The sequence below is a fragment of the Kryptolebias marmoratus genome, linkage group LG16, assembly GCF_001649575.2.
Source record: "Kryptolebias marmoratus isolate JLee-2015 linkage group LG16, ASM164957v2, whole genome shotgun sequence".
Classification (NCBI taxonomy): domain Eukaryota; kingdom Metazoa; phylum Chordata; class Actinopteri; order Cyprinodontiformes; family Rivulidae; genus Kryptolebias; species Kryptolebias marmoratus.
This window is the reverse complement of record NC_051445.1, coordinates 11,832,474-11,857,647: the sequence shown is the minus strand read 5'-3', so window position 1 is coordinate 11,857,647 and position 25,174 is coordinate 11,832,474. Positions and strand designations below refer to the sequence as shown.

The following is a 25,174-nucleotide window of genomic DNA, read 5'->3' as shown; positions in this document are numbered from 1 at the left end:
GGGTGAGGTGGAGGGGGGAGGGAGAGGAGAGAGCGGCCGGACGGAGCGGACGGAGCAGCCGGGAGCAGCATGGCTCTGGCGGCGCTGTCTCTTTGGGTGCTAACGAGTCTCACCTGGGGGGACGTGCTCCAGGTGGCCGCCAACAGGCATTCGGTTTACTGGAACAGCTCAAACATACTGTAAGACCCCCCCCGGCACCTCTTCCTCTTAACTCTGTGTGTGTGTGTGTGTGTGTGTATTTGTGGTGAAAGGCATCTGTGCTCCGTCAAACTGGCATTTCACACTTCAGCTCCTTCCTGATTCTTGAGTTTTGCTTCTACTTGTGAGCCTTTATTATAGTGAAGACAAACAAACAAACAAACAAACAATCAAGCCTCTGTTTGCTGAGGTGATTTCGAGACCCGCCCACTGTGTGGTCAAGGTGATCCTCGAACCATCTTTTTTTGCACCCCGAGGTGGATTTAACCTCGGGGTGCAAAAACCAGGCCCAAAACCGAGCAGAACTTTATTGTTGTGGTTCCAGGAAACAATGAAGCTCAGTTTAGCAGCTCAGCGGTGCTGGGAGTGCAGCTCTGCGAGAACAAGGAGTGAAACAGGCTCAAAAGTAGAGCTGGGCCCTTCTGGGTTTTTGCAACGCCGATGCTGGCACCGATTTTTAGCAATCGGGGCAGCCGATGGCGGGTTCACAATGCCAATTTTTTTAGTTTTGGTCGATGTGTAGTTTTAGTTGAGCAAAATATGACAATATTTGCTTAGCTTAACATTTATCAACCCGTAGAACTTAGAAGAAGAGCGTTCTCACTTTAAAAAAAACTAAATTGTGGGCTGCAGTAAGCTGGCTGTAGCAGCCACTGCTTCATCTTCACTTCCTACTCAGTTGGTTGTCATTTTTTAATTTATTTTTTGAACGTGACCATTTTCTTCTCAACAGAATAATCAGTCTGTTTGACTCAAAAGTAAAGTAAAAAAAGAATGACGGCAACAGCAAAGTAACGTTTCAGTCGTGCATTAAAAACCTGGAACCGTCTGGCTCTTTGGGAAGCTCCAGACATTTCTGAGCATTTTTAATAACAATCTGCTATAAGTACGCATATAAAAGAGCACTTATTTAACAGCTCAAATGAAAATACTAACCTCTATAATGCGATATTTGATGTATTTTACGGCGGGGGTCCCCCTGGTGTCTTTGGGCCCCGTGTTCGCCTAACGGTTAAGTCCACCCCTGTCGGCACCTTCTGCTCCTCACATATTCAGTTTCTGTCCTTCAGTCTCAGCTCGTAACAGTTGATTCCATTACTTCCCTTTACTTCCTCCTCTTCCTCCTCCTCCTCTCTGCTGTGCACATTTGAGGATCTGAGAGAGGAAATAAAAAAAAAGAAAAAAGAAAGAAAATCACATGTGATTCTCGCTGCTCTCTGCTGTCTTCTCCTCTGTGTGATTCAATTAAGAGCACTTCTTCATCCTGACCTCATTGTGTTGCAGTGGTGTCACTATTCAATCTCTCCCCCCCCCCTCCTCTTCCTCCCTAACCCTCTTTTTCTTGTTTACACACACTCCGTTAGCCTTTTTGTTGTCCTCCTAAGCCTTCGCTTCTCACTCTCTATCTTTCAAACAGCTTTCCCCCTCTTCTTCTTCTTCTTCTTCTTTCTTTCTTTTTCTTTTTTTGAAATAGCTGCCTTTTTGAACATTGTCCTCCCGAGTCCAAGGCTCCGCCGGCTGGATTCATGAGAACGACGCCTCGGTCTGCGTTAGGATACCTGAGGTTTAGGTGAAATTTCGTGCACGTTTCCTCCCAAAGAGCCAATTATTTGAGTCCCAGTTTTAGTCCTTTTTTGTTAAGTTAAAAAAAATAAAAAATCAGGATAAATTTGACTAAAAACATTTCATGCACACCTTCATTTTTTCATTCCGTCTCGTCTGTGGGAAAGAGCATCTCTTCACGTGGGCAACTTTTTTTCTCTTATTCGTTCTTATTAAAAGCACGAGTAGAACCTCGTGGAAAACAGGTTGTGTTTTGCAGGAGGAGGGGGTGTAAATGATGGTGTCTGTGGACAGTAACTCTATAGGCCAGTGATTTTTAGCTCACAGCGTCAGATGAAACTATTAGAGGGAAGTGAATTTGGAGCTCATAACTGAATTTGCTGCGAGCGCTGAATAAAGTAATAGAAGCAGAAAACGTTAAGGTTGTTGTTTGAGATGTGATACTCGCGCCAACATCAGTTTATTTCCGAGGGACAAACAAAGCGGGCGACGCTTCGCTGCTGATGCGTTATTATTTTAGCTGGTTTTGGATTCAAGAAGAAGCGCTGGTGAAACGCTTTCGGTTTTGGAACCAGGCAGGAGTTGAGTTTTGTAAAAAAAAAAAAAAAAAGACACACAGAGGCATAAAGAGTCGCCACACAACCAGCTAACACCAGCAGCGTTAGCCTCGACGAAGCGAACGCTCGTTCGGGTCGTTTAGCTGCAGGTTTTGAACGTAACCTGAACATTTCAGCTTTGTCTATCCCAAACACAGTTTTCTTTTTATTCCAGGGGCAGAATACGCTCAGCCCCTGCAATGTGAGCTTTAGTGTGTGTCTTTATACAAAAAAAAAAAGAAACTGTGGTTAATTAAAGAACGCTCTGATCTCCGTGGACCTGCCTCATCCCCGATCCTCCCATCTCTGCCTCTCCCATTTTCTCCCTGCGCTCATACACACTGTCACCGTCTGAACACTGAGCAGGGATAAAGTTTTTTTTTCTTTTTTCTAATTCAGCCTTAGCCTTCCTAGAGAATTAGCCGACAAAAGGGGCCCATGGACAGTGGCAGATAAAAGGCTGATAAACCGAAGAGAAACCTGTCTAATCTACTCTGCGCTTCACAAGAAACCAGATCCTGTTTCCAGCGTTTACTTTAATCTCCGAACTCAAACGTTTGGAGGCTCGGCTGTAGCTAGCCGTTGGCGGTCGGCCTCCCTGGAGTTTCTCTTACTTGTAGCGTTGCGTGGAAGGTTTAGAAGGCCAATAATACGCTGTACTATCGCTGTCAGTTTGAGTGGTAAACACATTGTAAAGCCTCGGGACCCTGGAGTTTCTCAAACAACCTCCAACCCCCTCAAGCCACTCATCAACCACAAGAGACAGGCCGAGTCCACTACCAAGGATTAACCACTTCACACACACACACGTGCACGCAAATACACGAGCATCAGCTTACACATGGGCTAATGCACGACGCGCAAAAGCACACAAATGTCTGCTGTGCACTTTGTTTCTTTAATTTCTAGAAGATCCATAATTTCCTGCGCGAAGATCGCTGCTGCCTGTGAGTCAGTGTGAGGTTTCTGCACAGGCGGGGATGTGTCTTTAGAAGTGTGTGTGTGCGTGTATGTGTTTGCCCTGTTACAGATGTCTCTGCTCGCTGATGGGTGACCGAAACAAAAACGAATCCATCAGTCCGTTAAATCACATTATCTTCCACCACCTGGCAATTAGCCACCGCCTGTGAGTGTGTGTGTGTGTGCGTGCCAGTGGACACGTACATGTGTATGAGTGTAATCTAATAACACAGCAGTTATTTGCATAATAGATATCCGGTTGATATCTCTTAATTCAGCCGCTGTACGTTCTGCGACGTGTTGGTCCGTGACGGCGTCACCTCATCGCAGGTCACTCCATCTGAGCCAGAATATGCTCCTTGTAGTATGACGTGTGTGTATGTGTGTGTTTGGTAATTGATGCTGAGGTGCAAGCCGTTTTGTATTCATCCGGCTCGTCAAGAGTGCGCCGAGACACATCATGGGAGGAGGAATGAGGGCTTGCTGCTGGAGGGAAGTTGGGAAGGGTTTCATCCTGGATTATAGCAGAACCAGAGAGGGGAGAGGGGTCAGCAGAATGAGGGTAATGATGCCTGGTTGATGCACTCTGCACGAGAGAGCAGACAAAGAGCAGGTGACCAATCAACATAGCCACCCCCCCGTCTCCCACCAACTCTAGGCGATGACGGTGTTTACACGGATAAACATCTGCATGCGATGAAGGCGTTCGCCCTGGCCCAGGACAGGCCCGCAGCTCAGCCTGACACAACAAACACTCGGTAATAATCATACGAAACGAGGATCAGGCTGTTCATTAGCGATGAGTAATAAGGCCACGTACGTACGGGGCGAGCGGAGGCCGGTTCGTGGGTGTGGAGCTGCGTGCAGATGCTCGCGCCGAGGCGTCATTAATTAAAAGCAGTAGGGAACACCTGTGTGATGGATGACCGGTGTTTGCATAATAAGATTCAATGTCGTCGGCTCTCCCATGCTGCGGCCGTCTCCGTGCGGAAGCACGCGTGCTTTGATTGGTTGGCTTTTGTCTGGTCGATGAGAGGGGTGATAAACAACGTACACGACACATGCCTTCTTGTTTTCCGTCTCCTTTCTCGCCGGTAATGAGCTGGATTTCAGGGGCGCGCTTGGTTGGTGGTATTTTCGGTGTGTTCGTTTGAATTTTTTATTTTATTTTTTTCCTCGCCCCCCAAATAAGTTGGACCAAATTATTCTGGTCTTTGAAAATGTGTTGCTTCAAAGTCTTCTTTTTTTTTTTTTCTCCTCGTCGCCCCGTCCACGCTCTCCTAATGTTTCGTCTCTTTCTTCCCTCCTGTGCTTTCAGAAATGGACCAAAGCCGCCTCCTGTATGTCTCAACCCTTAAAAACATGCTTTCCTGCAGCTCATAAATAAAAACTCCCCATATTGATCTCGGTCCAAAACAGCCAAGTCTGAAATATCGAGCCCACTTTGTTTTCTTTCATCTCGTTTGGTTCTTTTTATTTCCTCAAAGCTTGTTTAGCTTACATGATCGACTAATCGGAGTGCTGGCTCAGCTTGGAGTCGAACGCTAACTGGTTGTTAGATTGGTTTGGGTTCAGTGGAAGTCGTTTTGGGGAGGTTCTACAGCTGCGATTAAAGTGAAATAAGAGACAAAATAAATCCGGATTTTCTGATCAAGTCAAACATGAAGGATGGCTGGCTTTGGATTGGTATTTATCAAAGATGGTAGTTCAGATCTCTAAAAGTGGGGTTCTGTAGAAAAGTTAAGAACAATTAATATATTGTCGCAGATCGCTCATTGAACGACCTCGATTTGGACAAGTAGAGTTCAGTTCTCAGCAGACTGGTGAGCTAACGAGCTAATCCAATCGAGGATACAACCAAAATAGATTTGCTGCAGTCCTTAAACAACTCCAGTCTCAAAACTTTCATAACAATTCCCGAAAAACGCCACTTAATAAACTTTAACTTTGCCATCAGTTTCCCGTTACACAGCAATTCCTACACAATTATTACAATATTCCTGCTGGAAGTCCCCCAAACTGCACCAGAGGAGCTACAGCTCGATACTGCTGCTGCTAATTGTGCTTGTAAATAACCACATCATTCTATGGAAATAACCATATAATGTAACATTTTGAGATTGACGGTGGTGTAATATTGTGTTTTTAAAATATCATTTGTTTTCATTTTTAAGAACTGAGCTGTTTTAAGATGGCAGTAATCTACTTTTTACTTCTTGGCGCCTCTCGGGCTAGCTGTTAGCTCGTCCGTCTGGTCAGAATCAAAGGTACTCATTGCAAACTATGAAATAAAAAAAGTTTACGCTGGGCTATATCAAAAGGTGCAATTTGACATAATTTACATCAGTAGTTTTCCAGATACATTGATTTGCTAATCTGAAATGCGGGTATGCACTCAATGTAAACAAAGCCCTCTTATCAGGATACTTCACTCAACAAATCTGAGCATAAATGTGTGCCTATATATCAAAATGATCAGACTTCTCGAATCCCAAACAGCTCTTGTCATCGTTGACCTATTTTCAGTCACCTCGGCTCTTTGCGAAGGTAAACGTGATAATTGGTAGCTGCTCACAAATTTTAAATTTAAGAACACATTAACCACAAATTTAGATTTAGTTTCTTACTGTATGAATTTCCTTTTCTTCGTGACATTGCAATGAGTACCTTTAAACAATAAGCCTAACTGAGGTTTGTTCAAAGAGCTATCTACAACAGGTGAGATATTAATTGTTTACAAGCTCTCTACAGAACCCTGCTCCCAAAAGAATCAGAACCAATGCTTTGAGCGGCTGTGCAATTGTAACATGGTGATGTTTTAATGCCACAAATTCTTCAAGCTTTTTAAAAAACTTTGACAGAACCGAACAAACTCTCACTTCAAGTTCAGAGCTGACTTCTTTAAAAGACCCCAATCATTTTAGGAGATGTAGGAGTCCAAAACAAAATTTTAATGAATTATAATCTAGACGTTTCATTGTAGGATAATTAAAACTATGCATGAATCAACTTTATTCAGTGGGAAAAAAACAACGTTTCACTCTGAAATAGCAATGCTGCTATAGCTTCCATCTTATTGGTTCTGTCTAAAAAGAGCTTGAATCGTCGCGTGTTTGGCTGCAATCATTCCCCAAACTAAGAGGAACGCACAAGCAATGCATTCACGCAAGTCTTGTTCAATTACAGCAGGAATAAATACGTAAAAGAAAAAAAAAAAAAAAAAAAACGTGTCCGTGTTCCAAATAAATTCACTCCAGAGCCCTTTCTCTCAGTCTGAGCTCCTTGTAAATATTAATGCGTGTTGTTTAAAATAATAATGTAGATGCTGTTTTTCACACTGCTATCCATTTATTTTTATATTCTGGGCATGACATGTGGGGAATTAGGCCACGCAGAGCAGAGATGTGCTGAAAATATGGCATGGATTCACTTCTCTGTCAAAGCTCAAGCCATTTGATGCTGATCAGTTATAAAAAGCTGCATATTTGTGTTTAATTTGCTTATTTCTTGGCGAAACAAAAGTCTTTGAGTTAAGTCGGGATGACAGCTGCACGTCTAAACACTGGATTCCTCAGCCTTGAGTGGAAAAGCTTTGAATCCCCGACAAAACCAGTTTCAACACATGTGAATAATTGAGATCAGACTGTATAGAACGTCAGGATTTCCCCTTTCCAATCAATTATCTGCGTTATTTGGACACATTGATGCATTGTTTTATTGTGTTTGCCACCAGATAGGACTCTGCAGCTATCTGCAGTTTTAAATGCAAACAGGAGGGTTTTTCTTGTGGCTTGGCTGAGTAAAGACTGATTTTCTGATGACAAATCTTTAATTTTGAGTCCAAGATTTGGTTCCTGTGTGTGTTTCGGTTCACTGGATTCACCTCGAGTCGCCTGTGAACGGCTACGCCGGACGATATAAACTACTCAAAGACGCGGCTGAGAGGGTGAGAGATTACTTTTCCTGCTGTGTTCCGGCCACAGAATTCCCTCTCAGAGCTGCTGTCTGGACAGTCGGAAAATGATTAAAAGCTTCTGTCAGGTGTTGCCCGTGACGCCCAATTACGGTAACTTTCCAAATACCAACAGTCTGACAGCCACACCTGGGCTCGGGCCAGCTGTGCAGGTGTTAAAACGCGGTGAGCTTAAAAAATGTGGAGCGAGTTGTTTCCTCCAGTTCCGTCTTGTCCACGGTCCCTCCTCGGACGCTCTGACAGTCTGATCCGACCGCAGCCGGAGGGTGGGTGAGGGGTACAGGAGGCCGAAGCCAAAACTGGCATCCGAAGTCATCATTTTATCTGCACCTTCAGTTTGAAAAATGATTGCAGCTGAGTTTCCATCCAACCGCTGGGCGACTCTTAAACGTCGCTCGGACGAAACCCAGGCGTGTTTCCATTAACTGGTTTGGTTCCAGTTAACGACGGGCTGCAGACTCCTGTCCACCGTCGCTGGTGCAGCACGGGCTTCATTACTCATGGCTGTAATAAACAGTTGTGGTCGCACATCTGGCGCAAAATTCCAGCACAAACCGAACCGCCTACCTTCGCCATAAACAGAAGAAAAATGCTCTTTGGTTTGATTTTCCTTCTGTTATGGACAGATGTGCACTAAGCAACAGCGGAGTATGTGAATTAATTTTGATTTCAACCCTGATTGGATGTTTGGGTCAGGAATTGATTTTGTGTTCAGCCTTCAAGGAGGTATCCAGTCTCTGCTGTATTATTATTGTTTAGAGTTAAGTCTGTGACCCCAAAGATATCAGGGTTTTCTTCTCATGCATTCTGGTTTGTGTGAAGGTTTAGCTTCTTTTAGCCCCGTTTTTTTTTTTGTAGGTATATTTCTCACGCAGTGATGCTTTTGATCGAGTTGCGTTTTCTTTTAAACGCGACACTGCTGAAGTTCGTCCCTGTTTCTTGTCTTTCAAGCTGACTTTGACCAAAGTTGGACACTGCAACAACCCCCTTCGGTTCGTTCCCCTCGTGAAGTCCTTCGTTGCAAAGCTCTGTATCAAAATGTGCAAAGAAACTGGCAAAAGAAGTTGTCCAATCTGCTCTGGCATATATACTAAAAATGTAGAATTTTGTAGACATTTATCTGACTGGAACAGAAAAATAAATTGGTCACTTTACCCTCAAGTGATCCAGAGATGCATTAATAACTGTAATTCATTAGATCCCCTTTTGACAAACATGAACATCCCAGCTTCTCTCGCTGTTGGGAACTGAAGGCAGAAGGAATCGATTTACAGAGGCTGCCATGTTGTATTTCAGAAAACAACGCCTAGTGATGTGGAGCTTTAAGTCCCCCCTACTCCCCGGGACGTTGTCATGGTGTCACATGAGTTTTCTTTTTAGCAGAAAATCACTAATTACAACCGAACGTGTTAGAAATAAAAGGATACTTGAGCTTACAGCAGAGCAGTAAGATAAGAACTACATGACTCGACAAGGGTCAACAATCGGGAGTGTTTTTATTTATTTAACAAGAACAAATGTGTTTATCCTCTTGGAGAGCTTAGGGACCTAAAGCTAAAGTTTTAAGTCCCCAACTCAGTTTAAAAAACATAAATGTGTGTTTTGGGGGGGGTTCAGTTGCTCTGTTCTGCAAAACATAGGGGTCACCTTTATAGAAAAGTAATGAAAAGAGCCACAAATTAAACAGTGACAACAAGCAAACCGTAAACGCACCTTTCCAAAGAAAAGTCTGGAATCCACTGAAGACAAAGAGCTCGGGTCTTTGTTGAATTTCAACCCTATCTGCTCAGAGATCAGTAATAAGACGATAAAGGTGCTCAGTCACCTCAGGTCCTTTGAGTTAAAATGAGGTTTAGTGAGGTGACTAATCATTAAATCCAGCCGTCCCTCCTCAGCACATTCTGTATGCTTTAGGCAAAGTAAAGGGGCAAGGAAGAGTTTCTTCCCCCCCCATGTGCTGAGCTTAAACAAGCTGTCCACAGAGAACAGATTATTCAGGGATGTACTTCGAGGCGGCGCGCAAAACCACTCATATCATTTCCAACCTGGTGTTGTAGATATTTACATTACTCTCTGAGCTCCAGCAGTGTAATCAGCTGCTAATAACAAGGCTGGGATGTTTACAGGCTGTTCGAAACACTTTCATTAATCTGTGTGTGTGAGTGTGTGTGTGTCTGAGCATTCGCCATGTGATGTCAGCTCTGTTCCTCAAAAACACTGAGGCTCTTTTTCTGAGCGCAGTGGCGACGGGTAATAGAGACAGTCGGTGCGTACACACACACTTGATGCTCATACGGTGTGTGTCTGTGTGTGTGAAACGGCTAATGATAGCAGCGTGGTGGCAGTCTGAGGCCATATGCCGGGCCTGAAGAGGTCCTTTTTCAAGAAATTCACAGGAAACGCAAATGATCTGTAGGCAAGAAGTAGGAGCTGTGTGGAGCTGAAAGGCGAACGTTACGGAAAAACACGACGCTTGCAGGGCAGAAATTAGGCTAATCATGAAATCGATAGTTAAGATCTTTTATGTGAGATATCCGTTGGTCATAGCGTTTCTACAGAACCCCATTAAAAAAGTCTGAACTGGTTTTGATTGTGAGTACTGTTAGCAGTAAAAGGTTTGGTTTTATCCCGATACCTTCTCTGTTGCAGGTTTTCTTTGTGCAGGCGGATGAGCAGTCGTGGTTTTGAAGGTGCGATTTAGCAGCCGAAATGTATGGAGGGGGGGAGAAAAAAAAAAAAAAGGGAAAAGCAAATTCCTCATTTAACCAAACTGCACGAAATTATGCCTATTCCATCAGCAGAGCGAGCGTGGCAGAGAGGGAGCAAGTCTTTAATTGAGGTTTTATCCATTTAAGCTGTCACTAAGAGGCCAACTCTGAAACCTTTTAACCACTCTCCTTTCAGTAATGGCACAAATCAGAGAGGAAATGCGTTCGTGTCGGCGTGTGAACGTGCCGGTACGGGCGTGTGTGTGTGTGTGTTCTGAGCGCGTTAGCATTCGCAAGGCGGGAGGGTAATTATGCTGAAATTGGGAAATGGCTAAGTGAATTATGACCTTGTTTCAGCAGAAGGTTTTAATCAGTCCCAGCCAGGCCGGAGAGGGAGGCAAAAACGCTCGCTGCCGAAGCACTCGGCTCCTGATGGCAGCAGTAAAACTGCCACTCAGGCAGCCCGGCGTGTCAAAAAAAAAAAAAGGAAAAACAGTCAATCAAGCAGCCATTCCGGGAGAAAACCGTCAAACTGGAAAACTACCGGTGCAAGAGTCAACTTTTAGGATTAGATTAAGGCTGTGCTCCACAATCTGGGTTCTGTTTTTACCTCGTTCTGTTCGGCGCGTGGCAGGAAAACAACCTGACGTCGTTCAGAGCTGAGACTCATTTTCTTTCTCTTTGCCTGGAAAATTTTAAATGAAAAAATGAAAATGAAATTTTTTTAATTTCCTCAAAGTTTCAATATTAAAAAAAATCAGTGAATTAAATATAAAAATATAGCACAGTCATACTGTAACCAAACCTTTTATAATTTCATTTTTTTTTTTATCAACGTTTGATTTATTTTTGTCTGATTAGAAGCTTCAAACGCTCAAATATTCAATGGTAAAAATGGAAAAACATTTAAATTTGCTATTCTAGCTGTAAGGTTTTGTCAGTTCTGATTATACAGTTAATCTGTTTATTTTTTTTATCACTATTCTGGTTGATTAATTTTACATCAGACTGACTGAAGATTATTTTGTGCTATTTTAGTAGGTTTTTGTGGGAATTGTTGATTCTGTGTGATCAGAAACGAAAAAGAACCGACTTGACGTTTGCCTAAAGGCTGAAATAATTTTTGTAAAAAAAAAAATTGTGTTTATATGAATGGTTTCCATTTGTGTGCACAAGAACTGAAACAGTTTTCAGATTTTGGCCTGTTCCCAGGTGAAGCAAAACTTCTGGAGCATTTTTTGAAGGAATGCATATCGCCCGCCACCTTTCCTGACAGAGTCTTAGACTAAAATTGTCTTATGATAAGAAATCTGTGGAGTTCATTGATCTATATCCATTATTTTTCAGCCATTTTCAGTTGGGGTGATCAGCTCTACATCCAAAGTTTACTTTCTGAGGGTTTCTTTAAGATCAATAAAGGGGTATTATGAGATATTTTGCTAACAGACGGACAGTGTTGACGCCAAGGCTTTAAACAAAGACATTGCACAATGTGTTGTGCTCAAAGTACGTGTCGAGGATGATGCTCGGCTACTACCACGCCAAAGTAAAGCTCCATATCTTTAAAATATTTGTGTTTTTTTTAAGATGAATTGGCTTTGCCGGCCGTTTAGAACTGGGTTCAATTTCAAAGTTAATCAAGTGTAGAAATTATTACTTTTAAAAGGTTTTCATAATAGCAGTTCAGTGGTTCACGAGATATTTTGCTAACAGACGGACAGAGTTGACTCCAGAAGTTTTAAACACAGATCAGTCCGCGCTCAGATTATAACTCGGGGGGTCAGTTTCAGCTCCCAACACGCCACGTTTTAGCTTAAACTCTCTAAAAGTTCGCTGAGGTGTAGCTATTTTTGTGTTTGCTATGGTTGCTTTGCCGTGGCGGCCATTTTGAATCAGACTAACTCGATGAAGTTAATCAGTCGTGGATGTCAACCCAATGATCTCTTTAAGAAAGCTTCAGCAAAATGATATTTCCCTTCATCAAGGAGGTGACGATTTTGATCGTTTTGTGTTGTTTGTTCATCCATTTGTAAATATACTTAAAACTGATGAACAGATTTTGAGGAAATGTTCAGGGAATGCCGGGGTTGTCACAAGAAACGATTACATTTTGGTGGTGCTTGCAGGTTTGCCAGACTCCCAGATAGCCTTACAAGCTGCAGTTTAGTTAACCTGATGAATGTGTGTGGTGTCAGTCTGAAACCCCGTGTTGCTTCGGCCCGGCTGTCTGTTTCCACCGGCGTTGGATCGATGGCATCTTCTAGACACAGTACTCCTCTCCTGAATGTCTCAGCCTCCTCTTCCTCTCCTCTGTCTCTCAGCGTAGCTGCTGCTCCCCCCCCTCTCCAGCTCAGACACTGGTAATTGTCATCGCCCGCCTTTCACGGCCATAAAATTGCCTGTGTGCAAAATATCTCATCAACCAGACGACAGATTTCAATGAAAGTCTTAGGAAATAATCACTGGATGTACATCTACAACTGAATGCTATTTGGAGTTAATCCAATTCAAGATGGCCGCCACAGCTAATTGAGTTTACTAACAGAAATGCAGCTGTAACTCAGTCAGTTTTGCAGTTATTGAACTACAATCTGGTGTGGTGGTACCTGAGAGTTATCCCCGTCATATACTGTGAGCACTACCAGATCTTTGTATAAAATTAACTGCTGGAGTAAGCCTAAACTGTCTGTTAGCAAAATATCTCACGTTCCAGCTGGCAGATTTGAATGAAACATCTACAACTGATTACCGCTTGAAGTCAGCTTGATTCAAATTGGCCACCACAGCTAATCAACCTTAGCAGACACACACACACACACAAAAATGGGAATAACTAATTCAATTGAACAGATATTGAATTAAAATTTGGTGTGGTAGTAGCTGAGAGTGATCCCCAGCACAAACTCTAAGCACTAACAGATCGCACAAGATTTTTGTGTAAAACGTTAGCATGTGAGGTGGCGTTCCTTCAAGCAATGCTAGTTTTGTGATTTTTGTTTTTTTTTACTGCTTTTAAAATTTATTGCCACATCTTAATCTGTATGCGCTGAATTAAGTGCTGAATTCTGCCACATGCTTTAGGGGTTTGTAATGTATGTGTGTTTCTGCAGATATTTGATCAAATCAACTCGAATCCAATCACTAATGAAGTTATTATTTGGGTACGAATATGTGTGCTTCATCTGTGTGTGTGTGCATGTTTTTATGATTCGTGTTCCCATGTTGTACGGATTTCATTTGATCGGTTTTCACACGCATCCGTGGGACATGCGTGCACGTGCGTGTTCTGAGCCGAGTCAAGTCGATTGTCAAAAGGAGGATGGCTGAGAGCTGAGAGCGAGCAACACTGGTCTGTCTTTGGTTCCAACGCCCCTGCTCTGTCTGTAGGCTCCACTCTGTGCTCCTACGCTTCAAGATACAGGGATGCCGCTCTTGTAAAACTCCACCTGAATGAGTCTGCCGTATCTCGTTCAGCCACGTCCTCTGTCCTCTTTAACTATCTCGCTTTTAACGACAGTTTAAAAGTCCGGGACAGCTGCTTGAGGTGGATACGCTCGCTGTCTGTATTTCACCGGTGTGCGACAGGAGGGAGAGGGAGTGGATGATGGGTGTGTGTGCGTGTGTGTGGAGGATGTGGGGTTCTTGTAATGAATGTACTGCAGTTAAAAAGAATTCTGTGTCACTTCCCGGGAGAATGAGAAATAAAGGTGGTGGAGGCGGCGGAGGGTGGGCGGGGGAGGGGTGGTGAGGCAGATGTGGGAGGAGATGTTGCGAAAAAGGATGTGTTGTGTTGATGGAGCGGAGTTCTTCTCAACCAGGCAAACACTCCTCCCCATTCTATGTGCAGATCTGAGTGTGTGTGTGTGTGTGTGTTTGTGCGTGTAATGAAAGAAAGGAAAACATGTGAATGCCCCACAGCCTACGAGCCTGCCACCCACACATGTATTCGACCCATACATATGCATAATTCTTACTTTTCTCCTCCTTTACCTCTATTTCCATTCCCCACTTGGTTTTCCCACCTCCAAACGCACACACACACACACACACACACACACACACACACACACCCCACACACACACACACACATATGCAGGGAAAACTCATTTTCACCAGGACAATCTCTGTCATTACCTCCCACAGATTCCTCAGGGGAGTGCATTGTTATTTTCTACTAGCCGCAATCAAATAAAATAGAGCAAAGAGAGAACACACTCCTCCACACGCAGGCATATAGAAAACTGCACACCATACAGCCCCTGTTTGCTAAATTGTGATTGAATAAAACAGAATGATGCCAACCATCCGCCCACTTCCTGCGCGTGCTACAAATTGTTGCTCACGCTACTGTTTTAACCGTTTTTAGCTTATATATGTGCCGCCTTCTTAAGGTTTAAGCTATTTGAAGCGGGGTTCTGTGGAAAGGTTGGACAATTATTATCTTAGCTGCTGTAGATAGCTCTTCGACTGACCTCAGTTTGGAGAAACAAAGTTTAATTCTGACTGGAGCTAATGGCTAGTCCAAGGTGAATTGCTGCCGTCGTAAAAAAAAACCAAACGAAAACGCCAAACTGCTGTCTCAAAACTTTCACATTTCGGTTCATCGAAACTAGCTGTTAGCTCATAAATCTGGTCAAAATTAAACTGTTTCCCCAAACCGAGGCCTTCAAAGCAAGACATATATTGTTTAAAACCTTTCCACAAAACCCCCACTTCAAGAGAGCAGACCATCTCTTCAGCAAAACAAAAAGAGAAAGGAGACAACAAGAAAGTTCAGACAGAGGGAAAATAAATCTTATGGGGGGGGGGGCAAAGGGGAAGGCGTAAGGGCACCAAAGAAAAGGGAAAGGGAGGGTCCCGCGGAAGAGTCCTGCCAAAACCAAGGACAATTGTGATGAAAATGGCTGTTCACATGACCACAATAGCAGCTGAGTGACAGCGCTAAAGCAGCATGGACAGGCTTATCCTGATCACTCAGGGCCATGACTGGGGAAATCACAATGCCCTGGAGAGCTGTCCTTTTTGGGCTTGGAGGATCACAGAGCGCCCACGGTCTCAAGCCTTGGCCCCGAACCGTCCCCGACATTAGCATATCAATGCTGCTTTGGCTATTCCGCCAAGGAGCAGGGCGGATAGCGATAGTGCTCCTGGTTAGCATCGCCCTGCGCCTTCACAGAGCCATTCAGTGGGATGTCAATGCTAACTCAATGCTTCGTTTGAATAGGAAGAAGTGAGAGCTCGGTAGCACCGGACCCACGACTGCGGTGCATTCAGGCCGCTGTTTGTGTGCGCGAGTCTCTTCGTGTTTCTCTTTCTCTTGCTTTATCTCTCTGCCCCACTCAGGTTTTTTTTTAAATATACACACATTCAAAGATCGAGCATTGACCTTCGGTATGCTTCTGGCACCAACTGAAATGCGTCAACAGCGTAAAGAAAAATAAAGTGTGAAAGATTCAAAATTTCCAAAAACTCACATCCAATCGTTCCTCTCTTTCTCACGTCTGTCACACTTTTGGCAGCTGTAGACTTTATTATATCAATGTTTACTTTATTTCCATGTAATGTTCAGGTTTGTCTGAAAAGTTGCAGAATTTCGTTGTTTTTTTTTCTCTCCATACTTAAGAATCCATTTTGTACGTGTTACTTTTGTCGTAGACAAGCATGACACCTTTAACAACACAAACCTTGTTTGTGGCTTTCAGTTTCCCAAAGATTTATTTACTTTTTGATCACGACTCATCAGATCTGCCAGTCTAACCTCAAATAAATTTTTCTTCCAGTAAAAAAAAAAAAAAAGACAGAAAACGTTCGGTTAAACAGGGTGTGAAAAAGAAGAGCTAATGTTGTAAGAACAGGTTTCGCCCTCCATGTGTTTGCAGGATATTGTATCACGGGACTCTAGCAGTATATGGCTTTTATATTGTTAAAATGGCATTAGAGATAATAGTCAGTAAGGGTACAAGCCACAAAGTAGTCTTAACCTGATTATTACGCAACAGGGAGGAAATGGATGATCTGCAGAAGCCTGGCTGGTTTTTAAATGATGCAGAAGGGACGGAAAATGAGAACGAGGGATGGGAAGAAAGGAAGGAAGGAGAAAATCGATTAAGGGATGAGAAACTAAGGGGGTGATAAAGAGAGGAAGATGATAAAGACAGGTGAGATATTGGCAGCAGGAGCCCCGCTTTGTCATTGGAAATTAGAGCCACGGGGCAGGACAGTGATTTGCTGCTCTTGTTTTAATCTGGCCGTCTACACTCGAGATCCGTCACCGGGTATCGGCAGAGAGCTGAGAGGTTATCATGTGGCAGGCCGACTCTCACCAGCAGGTTTGTCATTTGTAATTAGAGAGAAAGGTGGACTGGCTTGTTTCCTCTTACCTCTCCCTTGTTCTCTGGCTGAAGGCTGTCTCTGGCTATCGACAGACAAGCGATAGGGGACACACACACACACACACACACACGGCAGGACGTGCACTGACACACATCTGATAGGCCAGGTTTGATTCCGTTAAGTGGAGTTTGTCAGTTAGTCGGTGAAGTGATGGCCTGAATGCTGATGGCCAGACAGTGAATTCCCTCACAACTCAGCAGGATCTGAGACAGCTTGTTCCAACACTAAGGGTGACCAAGCAGTAGCGGGCCTTACTACGACTTTTTTTTTTTTTTAATGTCAGTCACATCCACGCACACACTCCAAATCTAGTGTTGTATGACCGTGCGGTCACGGTCCACGCAGTTCTGAGTTCTGGTCACGGTTAAAAAGGCTTCCTACTTGAGCGAAGGGGGGGGGGGGGGGTGTGGCGTTTTAAGAAAGGGGAGGAGGTGGGGGGNGGGGGGGGGGGGGGGCTGTGCCGTTTTAAGACAGAGAAGGAGATGGGGGGAGGAGGGCAGAATAAGAAGACTCTGGGATAATAGGAGCGGGCGAACAGTGGGAGTGGACGGCTGGATTCACCGAAGAGAAAGTGAAAGGGGGAAGATAGATGCTGAAGGTGGGTTCTTGGAGAATGAAAGCCTGCGTGCCTCCTTTCTGGGGCCATTGATGTATTCGAATGCTAAGTGTGCAGTGCTGGGCCTCGACTGGTCTCTGGGAGAGACAAGCCTTTGATAGGCACAACCAAGCACTGGGACAGATCCCTTTGCATGCTATTCATATGCATATCTGTGTTTGCGTGCGTATGAGTGTGTGTGTGTGTGTGTGTGTGTGCGCACATGTACAAACTGTTATTTAAGTAACTGTTTTTAGCTTTTTGTGCCAGTAGTAAATTGGTCTAATTTCCATATCAATGCGAGCATGTTTTAGGCTGTTTTTATCATCACACACCCTAATCCCAAATTAGCCTTGAGGAGCATGGCAGATTCTGGTGGACGATTTTTTTTTTCAACATTTAGTGTCCAATGTGTGTGTGTGTGTGTGTTTTAATGTTCCATGAAGGGAACATTTGAACATGCCTGGTTCCATGTCCGGCCACACTTTAACGGACCACATCTGTTCGTGTAATTTGCCATCTGCAGGCGAGGGCGAAGCGTCTCGCCCGCCTGTCCGGGGGGCCGCCTGATCAACAGAGTAAACAGTTGTCATTTTACGATGCGAGAGACCATCGATACGTCCAGGCTCCGCGTCTGTCCCTGCCGCTTTACACGTCTCATAAACCAAACACACGAATTGGACATTTAACAATAAGTTAATTCATCCCTAACCATCAAAAACCATATCAGGAAGTCACAGATGAAGTCTCTTAATTCACAAAGACCGGACAAGGTTAAAAACAGAACTATGCTGGTTTATCAGCTGAGGAAAAACTGGCAGGGCAGTAAATGTTGTACATAACTTCCTGGGAACGTGGTCTTGGCAGACCAAAGGTGGTTGTAAGAGAGTGTTACAGCTGCAAGGAATGTCAATTTTATTCTCTTAATCAAATGTTAAGATACTGATGAAAGTTTGGTAAAAGGTTTCCAAAAACCAAACCATACGCTGGTATTTTATCTGCTGGAAGAAGGCTGGGGAAGCTGCTCACAGAAGGTGGATGTGAGAGGCTTGTAGCTGTCAGTAATGCCCACTTAAGGGTTGGGCAGTAATTCGATATTACCTTATCCCAGGAGGGGTCTCTATAAATAGCAAATCTATTGCTTTGGACACTGCCATTAAAATCTGTTGCAACATTTAAAAGTAAAGCAGAACAGTGATGAGTGTACTTCTTGCATCACATCCTAGCGCCATTTCTGCTGTGCATTGGCGTTATTTTCTCTGTAGCGGCGCTCACAGCTTCGAAGAACCGGTATAAACAACAACTGTGATATGTTGATGCTACAGCGTGAACGGGACATGTCCAATGGACACATACCATTTTGCTGGAGCCATTACTTATTTACTTTTTTCAATAAATCATGTTTATTTGGCTAACTTATAGCTATAGCATCTAAATACTAAATACTAGTTAAAACTCTAGTAGACAGCCTTAAAATTACTTTAAATATGTGAAGTAATAACACAACATGACAGGGGAACCAAAAATTAGATATCGCCTGACCTCGTGTCGACTGGATTTTTTTCTCTCACATGGAATTGATGGAAATTTGAAAGTCTGTTTGGGAAAATAACCAGGTGTTGTAAGAAAAAAACCACCATCTACTTGTTCTTTATGGTTCCCAAAATGCCTGTGTAACAAGGAGGGCTGGACGAGGCTGTTTTGGCTTAAAGCAATTTCAAATATTTTACTTCAGAAGTTTCCAGAGAACGAAAACCCTTTTTTCTCTCTCTCTCTCTGGGGACTATGTTTTCAGCAGAATCGTGTTTCAGTCAAATAATATGTGTGCGCCTCTGAACAATCACAGGATTGTGAAGACCTCAGGTGCTTTTTTTTGGGCGAACTGTTTCTTTTCCATGTGTTGCGGTCATCATCAAATTAAAGCGTGAAATTCCTCACACTGTAAGGCAGAGAGCACACACTAAATAACACAAGTCGGAGAGGCCTCTTAATGAATGTCAGGGACAAACGAAGGCTCTGTTCACACTACAGGCAAATACGAACCAGTTCTGATTTATTTTTTTTGCCCCTATGCGACATGGCAGTGTGAACGTGGCAAATCTGATTTATTCATTTCGGATTTGAATTGGATATATATCTGATGTTTTTCAAAGCGACTGCAATGTGAACGATCATGTCGGATGAAAGGACGGAGGTCCCTCACGTCAACGTCCCATCACTCTTGGCTCGGGGCAGCAGCCACAGCTCCCAAAAAAAGGTCATTGTTAACATCTGCGCTCTTTTTCTCCTCCGTCTTCTTTTATTTTTTACCATTTGGGTGTACAGCTGGCCCTAGTTGGACAGCAACTTCAGAATCAATACATACATGCTAACACTCGCGGCATCCATGTTTACGTCTGTAAAGCACAGCGTGCATGGTGGGACGTTGTATCTTCTTCTGAACTTGCGGGTCGTTTTGGGAACTGGAGACTGTTCCCACTGGAGTCTGATGGAGGTCGCGTTTAAAATGCAACGTGAACGACCGCGCCAAAAAATCGGATATGAGCATCAAGACCTGCAGTGAGATCGCAGCCATAGAGTAGGACCACGTTTGTTTCAATGCTGATTGTAAAATTAGCTTTCTTACAGGTTCATAGTGAAAAACAAATCTGCTTCAACAGGACTGATGCCAGTGCTTCTCCCTTCTTCCTCTCCTTCACACACCCCTCCTTTCAACACGTACACAAACACTTAAAAGCATATTAAGCCCTTTTTGAGTCCTGAAGTGTCGCTCCCACCACTGACCCACAATCCTCTTCAGCGCTTCAGTTTGTTCCTCTCCCTCCTAGCTGGGTTCCTCCTCCTCCTTTAACCTCCTCCACTGCCTGTCCATCTTTCCTCGTTTCCACTCACCTGCAGGCTCCTTGGGATGGCGTGTTTGCATCTTTGAGCGCGCTCCATGTGGGGATATGTGTTTTTTGCTAGAGTGGGGCGGGGCCGGGTGTCAAAGAGTCACTACTTTCATCGCTACGCTTTCTGCTTGAGAATTGGACGGATCTTTCCAAAACAGAGCAAAACTTGAGCTTCGGCGCGGGCCGCTGATGTTGCTTTTTGCTTCCAAGTGTGTGCGTGCGCTTGTGCTTGAGGCACTGGAGGTTATTTGATCTCATTGTGTTGTTGGGGAGCGGGCTGCTCTCTTGCTTTATGACCCGTGCTGTAGGGAGATATTCAGCTTCACCTGCCTCTCCTCAACAATCCATCACCCCCCCCCCTCTCAGCAGACGAACGCACTCCACTCATCTTATTACTTCCCCTCACACTCTCAGAAACATTTAAGGCTTTCTCTCGCAGGCTTGCACTTACAAGCACTGTACCGTGTGCACGTCCTCCCCGGGCTCCCTGCTAAGCTTGGCTCATGTTGTGGCAGATCACGGCAGAGAGGGAAGACAAGGCTTTGCATTTGGGCAATATGCTGTAATAAAATACGCCTCAGAAGTCAAACCGAGACTGAGACTCAAAGTAGAAATGACGTCCCAACATCATCGCTGACCTTGGTCAACCCTAAAGGGATTTTAAAGTGGGGTTCTGAGGAAACATTTAACAATTAATGTCTTCAATTTAAACAGCTCTTTGAAAGACCTCAGTTTGGAGAATTTCTGTTTTATTCTCACCAGATTGATGAGCTACTTAAACCTTTACGTCACTATTGTGCATTACTCTCTAATTGACATAGACTTTCATGATTATTTTTAAAATCACCAATACAAGCAGCAGCAGCAGCAGCAGTGATTTAAATGCTTTTTAATAATTGTTCGTAACCTTTCCACAGAACTCCAAATCAGAGTTTCTGAATTATCCCTTTAACACCTGCAGTGCTGATCCTGCTTTCACCAAACTGATAATATCTCACATTTCTCAAAAAGGAAACATGTATGCATCGTTCTGCAATGAACAAACTGTAGAGTGACATTAATGATTAATTATATGTAAGTAAACACAAATAGACATTAATATATCATTAGCAAATATAATAAAAGCTTAAATTATAGCATGACTGAAATAATTTTTTAAATTTTTTTTTCAGATAATGCATCATTTTCCAAAGATAAAACAGAGCTGTGCTGTCATGGCATATAATCAAGTGACAAAGTGAGTGTGTGTGTGTGTTACGTTCCGATAGCATTTCTGCAAGTGATTAGAAGTTGTTGCTGTGTAAAACCAACATGGCTCCTTCGTTAAGATGTGTGGTAAACTGAACCGGGACGACGACGACTCTAATGACTGTTTTGCACACTTCATCAGATTGTTCGCCTGCAATATTGCCTCATATCACTCCGTGGCACCATTGGCGCTTAATAGTGTGTGTACACTTGATAGTGTTTGTGCTTTTTTTTTGTGTGCGCCAGATCACGACGTATATTGCTTTGTAGAGCCATTACAATTTAATAGGCATGGTGGAATGAGCGGTGCGTTAATGCTCCGGCAACGTGGAGTAATGACACAATAAAACAATTAAATATGGTGGAAGAGAATTACTTTTTGAAGAAGAAGCACCTCCAGGCAATTTGGACGACGAGAGAATAAACAGAAAATACAGATCAAGCTTATTAAAAGCTTTTCTTTCTCTCTTTTCTTTCTTAATGAAAAAAAAAAAATCCATAAATAGTCAGTTTACAGCGGCTTTAAAAAAAAAAGAGAAAGAAAAGAATTTGAAAGCGTCAAACAGTTGTTTCCGCAATTACTTAAAAGACTTTGTTATGTGAAGTAGGGACAGTTAAAGCAATTAGATTGATTTATTATTATTTTTTTGTTAATGCACTTTTACTCCTATAGTCAACCTAACTTTACCAAAACAGGCAGAAATTATGGAGCCCACAAACGCCATAATTCAACAGGAAACCTTGTTGCTTTGGCACAAAACAACGAACCACCACATCGTCGTAATGCTAATGTTTTTTAATTTCTTGGCTCATATTTTTAAAGTACCCTCATTTGGCCTAGTTTCATTGCTCTTTGGGAAAAACCAAACGTTATCTGGTCTTTGTGACATTTGAAGAAATTTGGGCTGGAGAGTGGGCCAACTTAAATCTGAGTGCGCTTTGTGGCGAGCGTGACTACTAATTCTAGGTTTACGCTGACTGTGAAACTGACGGGACCAACCTGCAGCCTGCGTGGCACCCACTGTGTGAATTTAACACCTAATGTCCTTTCAGATACAATTAACTTTGATCTTAAAGTAATGCTTCTTAGAAATCTCAGTCTGCTTTAGCCTGCGTGAAAATTAAATGCACTGGAAATTCATGGGAGGTAATCTGCAGGGTATTTGGACGCAACGATTGGTACCAGCAAACAAATCGTAACTATCGTTTGCTGCCTCTGGGAATGGCAGAGGTGCCGTTGGGATTGTACTACGAAGCTGTAAAAATCTACTTTTTAACAAACGGTTGAGTGATTACTTATTCATCAGTCATCCCAACACTGGGAGTCTGCAGTACTTTGTGCTCATTCTACATAAAATTGACGACATGAAAGAATTTCACAGAAACTGAAGGGCCGCGTATAAAGAAAAAGTCCTAAAAAGTCGCTAAAAGAAACAGTGATTCTTTCGAAACTAGTTCTCACAGAAGCACAGAAAAGTGCAATGGACCAAACAGTAACTTGCTATCTCCGTCTTGCAATACAAACCGCCCCAGAAGTTTCACGTAGCGTTTTCCAAACACCAGTTCTGCTGTGAGGGGTTTTGGCCCGTTCGGACATCTTGTGTCTCCTCCGAAGTGGGATGGAGTTTAGCAGCAGGGAAGCAGTAAACTCTGCTAGCCAGCCCCCCAAAAAACAAAAAAACAACAAAAAGAAGAAACTTCTTGTCTTGTCTGTTCGTGCAATGTAAAATAAAATTAGACTGCTCATTTCCAGAGTTAATTAAAATATCATCAGCGGTTCAGAAATGCCACAAACGTTCCCTCAATGTTGCGGAAAAAAGGGAACGGCGGAAGACCAATTACAGCAGTTTGAGACCTCTAACCACGTGTGGGCGATGGTTATAAGCGTACATCTGTGTTTAAACTTTCATTCGTGTGTGTGTGTTGAGTGGAGCAGTGTGTGACTGTAAATACTCTCCTTGAGCGGACAAAAGAAGCGAAAAAATGAAATTTCTTTAGTGGTTCGCCAATTTTTTCTTACACTGATGTTAGTTTACAATTCTCTCTTTGCATTTTAGTTTTTCCTCTCTGTGTGTTCTTCTCTCTCGTGGGTCTTTATGTCGTCGTCTGCAGGGATCTGTTGAGAGTTTAAGATCGAAAACCCATTTACGGAGGTCACCTACCTATAGCCGGCGTATTTGTCTGGTGAGAAATGGAAACTTTACCCTCTACCACTTTCGTCTTTGTCCCACTCTTTTCCCAATACTCGCAAAAATACCTCCCTCAACCTCTCTCCCCCGGAGGGTCGCATCTTTCTCATTTGGGGAGTGATAAGAGGAGAGATAAGATGATAGGAGAGAAACGAGGGAATTTATTAAAGAAAGAGGGCTGAGAAAAGAGGTTGTTACTGAGGAATGAAGAGCAGACAGCGGCAGGATTAAGGCACGTGTGATAAGGGATGGAAAACAAAAACCTCGTTCGGATAAAATATTATTCTGTTGTTGTTTCTCCACGCCGAGCTAGTGAAATTTGTCCACAAAATAAGCCTGGAACAGCCTGCAGTTTTCAGTTTGGCTGTTCGTAATTGCACAAACAGTGAAAACGAGCACAATTTTATTCTGAAGTGCGAACACTCGACCAAGGTGGCAATGATTCATGTTTTATACACAACCCTGTTAAAAGTAACGCCTGTGAAATGGTCAAAATTGGCAAAACACTGCACCACAGTGATCTGGCATTAGCCTCGTTTTGTTCTTGTATTGTGCTTTAACAAAGATTTTGAATTGTCACAATTTCAAATCCACAAAAATGTCCTCGTCATAGCGTTCCTGCGTTTTAAACTGTTTTAAATTAAGCGTTAAAGACAGTGCAAAATAGTTTACAAGCTTTTGTAAGCTGCCTGCCTCTGAACTTTTCTCTTTCCTGTTTAAAAGAAAAACTAAAAGGCAAAGCTAGCTGTTTGGAAATATTCTGTTAACGGTCAAAGGTGACAACGTTTTGAATCAAGCAACGACATTTAATCATGTCTGGTTAATTAGTGATCCTACCTGGTTATCTGCCTAGGCAGAATCACTAAGTTACTAGCTAATTTTAGCTTGTCCGGCTCCCAGAATTGTTTTACGAGGAAAGCAGCACAGAAAAACAAATATTTAGCACAATAAGTACTTTTAGTTCGATTTTATAAGTCAATTTGGTGGATATTAATTCTTTATTTTTGCTACATATTAGTAAACATTTTGGCTCTCCCGGTTTTTTAGCTAGCAGCGTTGATGTTATTGAGGGAATCTCTTTTGAAATAGTAACTTGTGTTTGTTTTTTTACTCTTCCGTGTCGCTGAACCCAGATTCATCTTTCAAAAAGAAACTGATTTATTAAAATAAAAGATAATCAAAAACAAAGGCTGACGTGGCAGCAAAAAAACAAACATAACAAAATACAAAACTGAGACACAGGACGAGAGGGACAACGAACCAGCAGTGAGTGGAGGAAACGACCGGGTTTTAAAACAGAGGGTCTTTAGGTTAGGTGGGCACAGGTGAGATGATTACAACTAGGATCAGGTGTAGATGGGCGTGACAGGAAAACAAGAGACTGACTGAGGAGAAGTGAATGATGACACGAAACAAAGACACAAGGAACAAGAACTGAACTAAGACAAGGCTGAACACAGGAACCAAATAACAGAATTAAAGAAACCATAAACTCAATACAAAAACCCCCAAAACCCCAGATCCTGACAGTTGCAGTTTAAATAACTATACATAATTTGAAAAATAATAAAGCTATAAATAGCTGTTATAATCAATATTTTAGCAGTATATGATACTGTAGTAGCAGTAGTAGTAAATATTGGTAGTTTTGTTTTTAAATAAGCTCAATAAACTAGATATTGTGTTACATTTTATAATTTTTGCTTTAATACCGCAGTACAGTTAAACCGTAGTATTTTTGGTCAAGGTTATCATATCTTGGGTAATTAAATTTTTACTTTTCCTTCCTGAAGCTCGCTGAGGTTTGCATAAGAGTGAAGCTCTTATATGCAGATGCTCCCTCAGCTACTAAAAATTGA

At 42.9% G+C, this 25,174-nt stretch overlaps 1 protein-coding gene across 1 annotated transcript in view; it reads left to right on the top strand.

Moving 5' to 3' along the window:
- The first annotated feature begins 16 nt into the window (after window positions 1-16).
- The window catches only part of efna3b (ephrin-A3b), a 64,621-nt gene continuing 39,463 nt past the window's right edge, over window positions 17-25,174 (top strand). The window contains exon 1 of the mRNA XM_017424927.3: window positions 17-179. Within this exon, the coding sequence (XP_017280416.1) occupies window positions 70-179 (110 nt within the window). The 5' untranslated portion in view covers window positions 17-69. The remainder of the gene's footprint in view (window positions 180-25,174) is intronic.